General features: G+C 41.9%; 1 protein-coding gene across 1 annotated transcript; it reads left to right on the top strand.

Moving 5' to 3' along the window:
• The first annotated feature begins 2,641 nt into the window (after nt 1-2,641).
• Nucleotides 2,642-5,023, top strand: LOC107122726 (protocadherin alpha-5-like). Its single transcript, XM_015425863.1, has one exon. The coding sequence runs from the start codon at nt 2,642-2,644 to the stop codon at nt 5,021-5,023; it is 2,382 nt and encodes a 793-aa protein (XP_015281349.1).
• The last annotated feature ends 7,424 nt before the right edge of the window (nt 5,024-12,447 follow it).

Genomic DNA, 12,447 nt, shown 5'->3' with positions numbered 1-12,447 from the left:
ATTTTAATGGGTAGGTTTACTCTGCTTAGGGTGGTACTGTACATCTTTTAATCTTTTGATAATTTCATTTTTTCTTTTAATAGGGTTAGTCAGACCCACAATATTTAAGGCAATTCATCTTTATATATGTATTTATTTTTGGAATTTATACCTCACCTTCCTATCCTCATCAGAGCCACCATTTCATTATCTTTGAAAACAATATTGAATGTCACCAAAATATAAAAGAAAGACTTCCTTTTTGTTCTTTTCTATCAACTCTCTTGTTTTCCTTAAGAAACAATGCAATGTATGTTATATTGTTAATCTCACACTGAAGCAATTGTCTGCCTTATTTAGCATTTATGAAGTGTTTATCGGGGTTCAAAGCACTTCATATATATTACTCAATTGTTCTTACAACAACCTTGTACAATATAACTGTTCTTATATTTGCCACTGGTTATTTGAGGGTAAGTAGCTGGTAGTCTAAGGCTCGTTATTTGAGAGTAAGTAGCTGGTAGTCTGTTTACTGCATAGTCAAAATTTTTACTGAGACTTCCTGATTCAAAGTTCAGACTTAGACACATGAGACACAGATCATGTGTCTATAAAATAGATATTGCCAGCTCCTGTAACCTGAGTTTATCTTGGGACTATGCCAGGAAGGGAGAGATGTTTAACCTCTGCTAGGTTTCACCATTCCAAACTGTTTTCCCCTCTTCTAACAACAGTTAGCATTTTAAAGGAAAAGATGCTCCCCTATGTAGACCTCCCCCTCTTACCTGTAAGTAGCCCTATTCATCATCCGTACAAGGGCCTGCCAGTTTATTATTAGACACAGTGATGGAATCAGAATGATGAGAGACATACAGGGAGGTATGAAGGAATTTGTAGTTGAAAATATGCCCCGATCTCAAATCTTCTCATGTTTCTAAAAATGAAGGCGTTCCCATCGTTGTTGTTAGCATTGTCCTGGCTAGAGAATAGAAAGTACATGTCCATCAAACAAGGTAAAACAAGCACTGTCAACAACCTCTCACCTGGACTAGGATTTCCATCACCATCTCCAAAATTCACCTCAGGATGTATTTTTTTTCTTTTGTGTCTAAATGCCTCATCAGACCTGCATGCAAGACCCACAATACTCAGAAGCAGATCTGGGAGGTCACAATTGGGAGAGGCTTGCTTATGCCTGTCAGTCACACTGCTACTTGTTTATCCTCATGTTGGGACACTTTGACTTGAGCTGTTCCATTGATCGCAGTTATACCTCCCTCCTGCATGATTTGATATGGTCTGAAGTCAGTTGAAAAACTGTCTCAAGCCTCTTAGATCCCCCCAAAATCTTTTCAGTTGTACCATGTCACTAAAGTTCAATAAAAATTGTACTGACCCCTTCCTGTAGCAAAAGGCATATGATACTTTCTACATAATCCCCCTGCACGAACATCCACTCCTTCCCTTTTTTTTCTTGAAGGTGCAGACAGGTTGCCTCATAGACATGGGTGTCACAGTGATGATCTCCTATTTCTGGGTGGGGGCAGGTACACAGAAGCAACAGAGCATTAAGTCAGGGAAGGTAGAACTGAACTCCCCCTCAAAAAAAGAGCACAAGAAAGTGCCCTCTAATGCTGGAAGATGCTTCCCTTTCACGAAATGGAAATGTCTCCTGTATAATCACAGTAGATGCTGGGGCAATCTCCCATTTCCCAGTGGATCTACAAACAATGAGTAATGAGCCAGATCTCTGCTTGGGGAATGGAGGTGGAATGAATGCTAGTGTAGGAGCAGTACAGATTGGGGAATGGAGAGGGGGAATTACTGGTTGCATCGCTTAACCCAGCCCTGCAGATTATGTTTTCTGAAACTATATATGGTAACTGAGAACGTCTAATGGCAGAGTGGGTTCAGCACCAACATATTGCTTACTCATCGTTATCAAGAAGTGGAACAATGAAGGGCTGTTTCAGGCATTATATGAACACAAACTCACTTTACACTTGATTGGGATACCAAGCAAAATCTGGCTCAATGGTAGCGGCGGCGGAGGAATTTGCAGCTGTGTGGGTGATATTCACACGTTATATGTTGAAACAATATTTGGTGAAACTGTTGGTGAAACATCATGTGTGAAGTGGCACAAGTTGAGAAAGTAGCCATGACGAGTTTGTGAAGAGTATCTAGCCCAGCAAAAATAAAAATCCTCCTGCTGGAACAAAATGGAAGCTCCTGCTGGAATAAAATGTTGTAAGTAATTAAAGTGCCACAGGACTCCTGTTCATTATAGGCAAAGAAAAAGATATTGTAGGCTTTCAGAGACGGAGACATATAGATGCCGTGCTCTCAAAGTAGCAGTATGAAAACGAATGCAAAGAAGTGATTAGAAGAACCATTCCATTTGAAACTGTTTCTCCATTTCAAAATTCCGTCACAAGGGGTCACTGTTGTCTAAGGGAATATTTAAGGACGACTGAAAACAAGGAGCTCCTCCCTGGGAGGGACTGAAAAGCCAGCCTGTCTAATCTGCAATAGGAACAGAGCACACAAGGGATGCAACACAATAGGAAATAATTCCACTGATTTTGGAAAGACCGGCGTGGATGGGAAGGAGAGTCCTAAGAACAGCCAAGACGGTTGGGGCTTTGGGTGTGAGCTTGCCATGGTTGTTTGGCAGAAGGATGATGGGGCAAAGCGGCTGCTGCAGCTGATTCTCCTCCACACAGCCTGGGAGGTGGGGAGCGGCCAGCTCCATTATTCCGTGCCTGAGGAATCCCAGCACGGCACCTTTGTGGGCCGCATCGCCCAAGACCTGGGGCTGGAGGTGAGTGAGCTGGTGCCTCGGATGTTCCGGATGGTCTCCAAGGGACAGGAAGAGCATTTTCAGGTAAATGTGCAGAATGGGATTCTGTTTGTTAATTCCAGGATAGACAGGGAAGAGCTGTGTGCCGAGAACATGGATTGTGCCATTCACCTGGAGGTGATTGTGGATAAACCCCTGAGGGTCTTCCATGTGGAGGTGGAGATCAAGGACATAAATGACAATGCTCCTGTCTTTTCAGTACATGAACAGATTCTAGCCGTTTCAGAATCTAGGTTGCCAGGTTATCGTTTCTTACTAGCAGGTGCCTCTGATGCAGACATAGATGCCAATGCCCTGATAACCTACAAACTCAGCCCGAATGATTACTTCATTCTGGATTCAGGAAGTGAAGAGAACCGGAGTAAATCTCCAGTACTTGTATTAAAAGCTCCACTAGACAGGGAAAAAGACCCTCTGCATCGTTTATTGCTCACAGCCACTGACGGAGGCAAGCCACAGCTCTCGGGCACAGTCCAGCTGGTGATCAATGTGTTGGATGCAAATGACAACCCCCCTGTCTTTAACCAGTCAGTTTACAGGGTAAAGTTGCTGGAAAATGTTGCCAATGGGACATTGGTTATTAAACTGAATGCTACTGATTTAGATGCAGGAATTAATAAAGAGATCTCTTACTCATTTAGTGACCACATTCCACCAACTTTCCGAAAGATTTTTAGCATAAACTCCAACACAGGGGACTTAATAGTAAATGGAAATGTGGATTTTGAAGATATTAATGTATTCGATCTACAGATTGTGGCTGAAGATAAAGGCAACCTTCCATTGTCTGGGCATTGCCAAGTGATCATTGAGGTGCTGGATGTGAATGACAATGCACCAGAGGTGTCAGTGTCGTCCCTGTCTGTGCCAGTTCCAGAGGACTCCCCCCCTGGGACGGTGGTGGCCTTGATCAGTGTCGCAGATAGAGACTCTGGAGCCAATGGGAAAATAAATTGCTCCTTGTGGCCCCCCAAGTTCCCATTCAAGCTGACGTCCACCTTCAAGAATTATTACTCGCTGGTACTTTCTGAGCCATTAGATCGTGAGCAGGTAGCTGAGTATGGGTTGATAGTGAAGGTCCAAGACCAAGGAGACCCACCACTGTCAGCCAGCAGCAGCCTGGTGGTGCCAATCAGTGATGTGAACGACAACACACCGACTTTTGCACAGCCCTCCTACACCATTTTTTTGAAGGAGAACAATCCTCCAGGTGCTCACATCTTCACGGTGTCCGCCTCAGACCCAGATGTGGCGGAGAACGCCTTGGTCAGCTACTGGCTGGATGAGAAGCAATGGCCGCTGTCGAGCTACATCTCAGTGCATTCGGAGAGTGGGAAGCTGTATGCCCTGCAGCCCTTAGACTATGAGGAGGTGAAGCTGCTGGAGTTCCAGGTGAGGGCTAAGGATGCTGGACTGCCCTCCTTGTGTGGCAATGTGACCATCCAGGTCTTTGTGTTGGATGAGAATGACAACACACCCACAGTGTCTGGTCCAGCTGAGGATACCCCCACTCTGCTGAAGGTTCCAGTGGCAGCTGGGCATGTGGTGGGCAAGATCCATGCCCTGGACGCTGACTCTGGCTACAATGCCTGGCTTCGCTACGAGTTGTATGATGCAACCAGCAGCCCCTGGCGGGTGGGGCTTTACAGTGGTGAGATCAGTACTGCACGTGCTCTGGAGGAGGCAGAGGGCAGCAACATCCAGAGTCTGCTTGTTCTAGTGAAGGATCATGGCAAGCCGGTACTGTCAACCACAGCCACCTTCAGTGTGTCACTGGTGGCCAGCGCCCAGGCTGCCCAGACTGATGCCCGCCTCTCTAGGATGGGAGGGAGCGCAAAGCCCCTGGCAGACACCGCCAATCTCTACCTGATCATCGCCATCTGCTCGGTGTCCAGCTTGTTCCTGCTGGTGATCCTCGTGTATGTGGCCCTCCGATGCCAGAGCCAGGCCAAGGAGGCAATGATGTACGGCCCTGGCACAGCCACGCTGGTGTGTGCCAGTGAAGTGGGCAGCTGGTCGTATTCTAATCGCCACAGCCACATCCTGGCGGGGGTGAGTGGGGATGCTGGTACTAAAAGTGACCTTATGGTTTTCAGCCCCAACATTCCTGTCTTGGCTGAGAGTGGGAAGGAGCTGGTCCCGAATGCTGCTGGGCAGGTGAGTGGCATGGAACCATTATGATTCTTGAAATTCCTTCTGGTTTCAGTTTTTATATTCTGCCTATAGCCCTTCCACGAGGGAGAATTCATGCTTCACAGAATTTGGGAGTCATGGCTTTGACTCAGTGCCCAGTCACATGGTGGTTCCTGTTTTTATTATCTTTCTTTCCTTTATCAGAGTGGACAAATGTTGTGTACAGGTACAGGTGTAGAGGTTCCTGTGTTCTTTGGGATGTGTGCTGGAGGAGAGTGGTGGCCATCCTCTGCTCTGCAAAACTGATGGAGGAAATGTTTTTTTGGGGGCCATCATAACTCAGGTGTCATCAGCAGAAATCTAAATTGCGGTTGCCTTGCTATCCCTTGTCTCAGACATTGTTCTCTTATTGTCATCCAATCCTGTTGCATTGGGCACTCGTTTTATGCTGCCTGATTGGCTGTTTTATATTCTGCAATCTGACTACAGTCTCAGCAGGAAAGGTGGGCTATAAATAAAGTAAACCAATGAAGAAACAAACCCTAAGCCGAGTTAGACTCTTCCAAGTTCATTTATATCAGTATAACTCTGTTTAGTGTAGTAAGGTTAGCAGTTTGTAACTTTAATGCAATTAAAAATAAGTACCAAGTGACAATGTGCTTTCACACATGCTGAATAGTGCACTTTGAACCCTCTTTCAAGGCACGTTGCAACCTGGATTTTACCGTGTGAAATGGCAATATCCACTTACAAATGGTTGCTAAGGTGCATTGATAGTGGGAGGGCTTCTAATGTCCTGACCCCACTGGTGGACCTCCTGATGGCACTGGTATTTCTGGCCACTGTGTGATACAGAGTGTTGGACTGGATGGGCCTTTGGCCTGATCCAACATTGGCATCTCTTATGTTCTTATGTTCTTATGATAGTGCATTTATTCAGCAAGTGTGAATGCATATTGCAGGATTTGTCCCGTGACCTTTATATTAATTGATGGACACACTTCTTAATGGGCTGATTAATATGTTTTTTCCTAATAATAAATATGCAAGTCTGCTCTCTTTTCTGGAATGAAAATTAAAAATTCATACCCATATTCAGCTACAGGCTAGAGGTGTACACAAACAGACCCAGAAGCCTTTGAAGGAATATTGCTGGCTTGAAGGGGATTTGTGCCGGAATGGGTGCTGCACCCATTGTTTCCCTAGCCCAACACAGTTTATAAAAGCTGGCATTGTGTGGTGGCTGTTTATGAGAGATTTCCCCCACACACAGTTAACCCTTTCCAGCCAGATGTACCTTCGCATTAGCCCATCTTTGTATGCCCCCACTTCAAAGGTGAGTGATCATTAGGGACAGGGACTGCTTAGTAGTGGCACCTTGACTTTGGAATGCCTTCCTCACAATTATTCTTGCTTTCAACTTTACTTAAACCCAAGTTTTTTATTGCTTCTTTTCCCCTAACCTCTATATGGTGATTTTGATTTTAATATTTGCTGTTACTGCTGGCTTTATTCCTTGCTGATCTTTTGAGAATTTAATGATTTGTGCTGCTGCTTTATTGTTTTGTCATTTATTACTGATTTTATATAATAGTTGTGTTTTATTTGTTCATGGTTTTGATCTATCTCAAAAGCAGCCGAGAGAGTGTGGTCTAAAGTAAATGAAGTAAACTAAACAAACAGCCAGGAAATTCCAGTTTCCTTTTTAAAAGGAGAGCAACAAAAGTGCCTCCCTGGCTGTTGTGGGCTCATTCTGTTTGATTTATTTGTGAAACCCCACCATGTGATCAACTGATTTTCAAGACAATTGAGAATTACAAATCACAAAGAATTCCAGTTGCAAAGAATCAGCAGGGTCAACCCTGGTTAGTATTTTGATGAGAAACCACTAACGAAGTACAGGGCTGCTACTCAGACGGAGGTAATGACAAACTATCTCTGTTCATGTCTTGCCTTGAAATTATTGAAATGTTTTAATTGAAATTATGGAAATGAATCCATTACAGAATATCAGGGCTATTTTTGGGCAGGAACGCACAGGAACAGAGTTCCGGCTGGCTCCCGAGTTGGCCACGCCCAGCAGGAACTCATTAGCATGATAGGCCACACCCAACAGCAGAAACTCATTAGGATTGGCTATGTTAGGGGTGTGTGGCCTAACATGCAAAGGCGTTCCTGCTACAAAAAAAGCCCTGGGTTTTGACAACAAACAGGGTAAACAGAATAAGAAGCAAAAGGTGGGTGTGGCTGGATGACTACACTTCTGGTAACATGGGGGTGCGGCCTAATATGCTAATGAGCTGTGGTATCAGGGTGTGGCCTAATATGCTAATGAGTTCCTGCTGTTGGGTGTGGTCTATTATGCTACTGCGTTCCTGCTGGACTTTCTACAAAAAGAGCCCTGCAGAATATATTATACAGAATCTATAACTGGCTTGGTTGTGAGCATTGGATCTGAAGCCACCGAGTTCTTCATTGTTATCAGTTTGTCTGTAGCCTAAACAAAATACAAAGTGATAGATCAAGATACAAAGTGATTATCCCCCCCCCCATTTAGTTGGCAGCCATGTTTATCAATGGTATTATTCCTTCTCTACTCTGCGATACCATGAAAAGATGGCCATTGGTTTATTTCATTTACTACTTTCAAAACTGGTATTTAGTTGTGCCTTGATCTGCAGAGACTTAATGTTCATCTTCATGCTGTGGAAAGCTCTTTCTGCTCAAGTTGCTGTTAAAAGCAGAAGAGAGCTGATTTCCCTTCCTCTTTAGTTGGCAAATCTGTTTATCAACAATATTATTCCCTTTTTCTTCTGGAGTATCATGAATGGACAACCATTTGTTAATTTCATTTATTAAGCTGTAGGAGGGCCCCAAAATGTTGTGGACTGTCTTTGTCATGTAGGAACCACTTTTCTCCAATTGCAGGAGAATTGTGCAATGGCTCGTGTATTGTTGAGGATGAGAATCAATAAATCGAAAGGCATTATTATTATTTGACTGTATTTGTTGATTGCCTGGCAAAGGTCTTTTCTCATGCATCTTATCTCAAACAGCCTTGCCAGCCTCACACTGTGGATATTTTGGTTTTGGATTTGAGTGGTATGAATATTTTTGACGTATATTTTTGTAATGATGTGAAAGAAAGGCAAGCTATTATCTTCCAGCCTTAGCTCACGACAGTTCTACAGGATCATTTCAGGTCAGGAAAATGATGCAGGAGAAAACATTACCCCTCACCCCATCCCATGATCTCAGTCTGAGACAAGGTATTGCTTGGTAGCTGCTTACTAAGAAAGGATGTTTACGGTGCAATCTCATGTAGAGTTACTCCAATCTAAATCCATTGACTTCATATTCCCAGTGTTTCATCTAGTTCATCATGTTGCTAAGTATTTTATGTGCTATTTTTTATTCATGTAAAGTTATAAGGGGAGGTGGTTGGCAGCAATTGCTTCTTTGAGTCAAAGATTTTTTATAGATAAACACCGCCATTTTATTATTCTTATATTGAGAATTGGTTTATGGCATTTAATGAGGAGGTCAGCAAAATGTAAGAACAACTGTTTTTATGGCATATGCAGCCATAGCACACAGACATGGAGGTGTCCCATAAGGCTTAATAGAGCCCTGTTTCCCAACCTGACCTTCAGTGTGTGCACAGTGCGCCTGGGCACTCTGAGAAACAGGAGATCTGTGTGTGCCTCAGATATTCTCACTGAGGCCTTCTCCTCCTCTTCCTCTACTTGGTCAATCACTTAAACTCTGGTGCTTATCAGTGCAATTGTAAGCAGAGGTCCATGGATATCAAGAGACTTTGAAGGATAGGACTCTGTTTAGGACTGCACCTTATGTAACTTGACAAGCAGAACCGGAGAACTGGATGGAGATATAACACATCTTTGTTTATTCTCTTTTTGGATCACTTTTCTCCAAATAGACTGGAACTCCTAAGAACCCAGGCTTTATTTGGTTCTCTTTATAACCAGCAACATTTTCAAATGCAAGATTTTGATAATTGCCTGTTAATTATTTTAGCCAAAACTGTGGTGAAAATCAATATTTTAATGTATGAAGAACAAATCCTAAAGCTTTCACTGCTTCTTTCATGAAAGGATATTCTATTCTGTCAAATGCCTTCTTGCCACTGATAAAATAGTTTACATGAGAAATAGCTGAGATTAGTTAATTGTGTTACTTTCTTAAAAACAGATTTTGTAAAATCACAAATTAGCAACAACTCTTCAAATATAGAGATGAGCCAAGAATATCTCTTGCTAGATTATTATCTGTATAATCAAAACACAAACATGTTCCATCAGTTAAAACTGGTGAAGATAAATATGCAACTACTACAGAAGAGAAAACAGAAGATTTTCTCAAATATTGTACTGAAGTATATAAGACATGAATCCGAAGTTGGAGAACATTAAGGACATTAAGGACTATATAAATAAATGAGAAATTCCAGCTGTATCACAAGAACACAAGATGCTCAGTGGTAGAGCATTTGCTTTAAATGCAGAAGGTTCCAGGCTCTATCCTCGGCATCTCCAGTATATGGATTGGGTAGCAGGTTCCAAGCAGATTGGAACTCCAAAGAGCCCAGACTGGCTGACTATATAACCAGCAGTATTTTCAAATGCAACCTTATCATACTCATTGCTTCTATTTAAAATGTTTTGATAATTGTCTGTTAATTATCTGTGTCAAAACCATGCTGAAAATCAACATCTTACTTTATGAAGAACAAATCTTAATGCTTTCACTGCTTTCACTGCTTCTTTCATAAAAGGATACTCTACTCTGTCAAATGCCTTCTTGCCATTGATAAAATGGTAGACAAGAAAAATTACATATCATAAATCTGAGATGAACAAATTGTTACTTTGTATGCTATGACTGATACTGATGTGTGTTTGTGAATCTGTATATATACTTGTTTATTACAGTAAACTGGCTAGTCTCTGATTGGATGATGAAAGCAGCAAAATCAGGGCACCCATGGACAAGGTGAGGGTCACTACCTACTTTAGGGGACTCCCCTGGTATACAGAGAAATACAAATTTGTAAATTATGAGGTAATTAGACAATGCAAAGAATAAATTTAAAACAGAGTTTGTGAAAAAACAAATAATCTCAGCAACAGCTATTCAAATATAGAAATGAGCCAAGAAAACCTTTTCCTAGAGTATTGGCTGTATAAACAAAGTATGAACATAAACCATCAATTAAATAGATGGAGATAAATATGCAGCCACTATAGAAGAGAAAGCAGAAGACTTTTTAAATGTTATGCAAGCCACTATAAAACATGAATCTTAAGATGAATCTTAAGATGCAGAACATTAAGGACTTTATAAATGAATGAGAAATTCCAGCTGTATCATAAGAACACAAGATGTTCAGTGATAGAGCATTTGCAGGCTCTATCTCTGACATCTCCCATATATAAATAGGGTAGTATGTGATGTGAAAGACCTCCATCTGAAATCCTGGAGAGCTGATGTCCGAGTAGATAGAACTGACACTGATAGACCAATAATCTAATTCATTATAAGAAAGCTTCATGTGCTCAAAACATAAAACAGACTAGAGAGGCTGATTACTAGGAAATGAACAGAGAAGGTGAAAAAGATATTAAAGTCATACATAGTTTTGGGATCAGAGGGCCATAGTAAATATAAAAGATCAATTAACCCAAGGCCAATGAATATGTATGGATATTACGTAAATATCATATTGAAAAGCTACATTAACTCCCAAACCAGTTAGTGATTTGTTATAGATAAATCTCGCTCCTCTAAACAATGAATATAATTTTTAACACCATTAAATGGCAGAAGGCAAAAGTAAATGTTACGACATTACTAGCTGGGAACCTGCAAGGAATCATGGGAGTTGGGATAGTTTGGAAAACCTTTGCTTGCCCCTCACAATCTCTCCCTGCAGGTTTCTGCAAGCTCTCAGGAGCTTGAGCAGATTGGTTTTTCCTACCCCCCCCCCTTTAAAATGATATTCAGCTATTTTCAACATTCCATGTTCCTGATGCATTTTCAGTCTTCACAATGTTATTTCTGGGTGAGGTAATTTTTTTTCTGGATAATTTGTGACACCATATTTTTCAGCATAGCTTGAAAACCTCTCAAGTATCTGTTGGTAGCCCTTTTTTGGCTGCCTTTGTTATCATAAAGGGGATCAGCTACTTTATTACTCAATACAGTGACAGGCTGGGGGCCTGTGAGGAATAACAAACAACAATAATAAATAATTTTAAAATTCAGTTTCATCTCTTAAAGTGTTCTCCATGGTCATCTATCCTCTAGGAAGCCTGAGCAGTTTGAATCTTTCTTCCCACCTCCTTTCCCCCTTTGAATTAAGCTGAGCTTCTCTCAACATTCCATCCCTTGTGGTGCATTTTCAGTCCTCATTAGGCCATCTTAAGCCCCTTCCCTTCTCCGTATATTGGGGAACTCCCTTGGGTATGTAGAGAACCAAGCTTTGTGTGTGGGAGGTCCCATTGGATGGCTTTCATAACCCATATGGGGGTCAGCCATTTAACTGTTAGATATAAAGCTGGATAACTTCAAGGACTCACAGGAGGAATCAATTTAGAAATCCCACCCTGACTGAAATTTCCCCTCGAGCAGTTCCTAAGCTCTCAGAAGTTTGAGCAGAAATTATTACCACCCCTTTCCCACAAACTGACTGCTGCTCTTAAAATCTGAACCTATTTACTCCTCAAGAGGACATTTCTGTCTGGGTTTTCTTTTGGCTTATTACTTTGTGCTTATGTTTTGCTCCCAAACTTACTTCCTTCCTTCCTTCCTTCCTTCCTTCCTCAGTCTATCTCTTTTAAATTTTTGTACAATTTTTCCATTTTGGAGGAGATCGTTAGTCAGATTTCAGTTATTTTTTCCTGGACATTTTTCTGGAAGAGTGTAGCTCTGTGTAGGGAGGTACTTTACCTCATTTATTATTTTAATAGTTTTGATTTTTTTTCTTTTAAGACAGCTAGTTATCACTGCAATAATTAAAATAATACATTTTTATGTATGCATTCATTTTATTTACTTAACTTATAACTCACTTTCCTACCCTCATCAGAGCCATAAATTCATCATCTTTGATAACAATAATCAAGTACTTTTATTGCATTGACTCAACGTCATAGAGCCAGTTCGGTGTAGTGGTTGAGTGCGCGGACTCTAATCTGGGAGAACTGGGTTTGATTCCCCACTCCTCCACTTGCACCTGCTGATGTGACCTTGGGTCAGTCACAAGCTCTGGCATAGCTGTCCTTAAAAAAACCGTTTGTGCCAGAGTTCTCTCAGCCCCACCCACCTCACAGGGTGTCTGTTGTGGGGAGGGGGAGGGGAAGGGAAAGGAGTTTGTAAGCTGCTCTGAGACTCCAAGTGAAGGGCGGGGTATAAATCCAATCTCCTCCTCCTCCTCCTCCTCCTCCTCCTCC

Source organism: Gekko japonicus, unplaced genomic scaffold (genome assembly GCF_001447785.1).
Source record: "Gekko japonicus isolate JY-2015 unplaced genomic scaffold, Gekko_japonicus_V1.1 scaffold2546, whole genome shotgun sequence".
Taxonomy (NCBI): domain Eukaryota; kingdom Metazoa; phylum Chordata; class Lepidosauria; order Squamata; family Gekkonidae; genus Gekko; species Gekko japonicus.
Note: the sequence above shows the minus strand (reverse complement) of the source record. Positions and strands in the feature narration are given on the sequence as shown.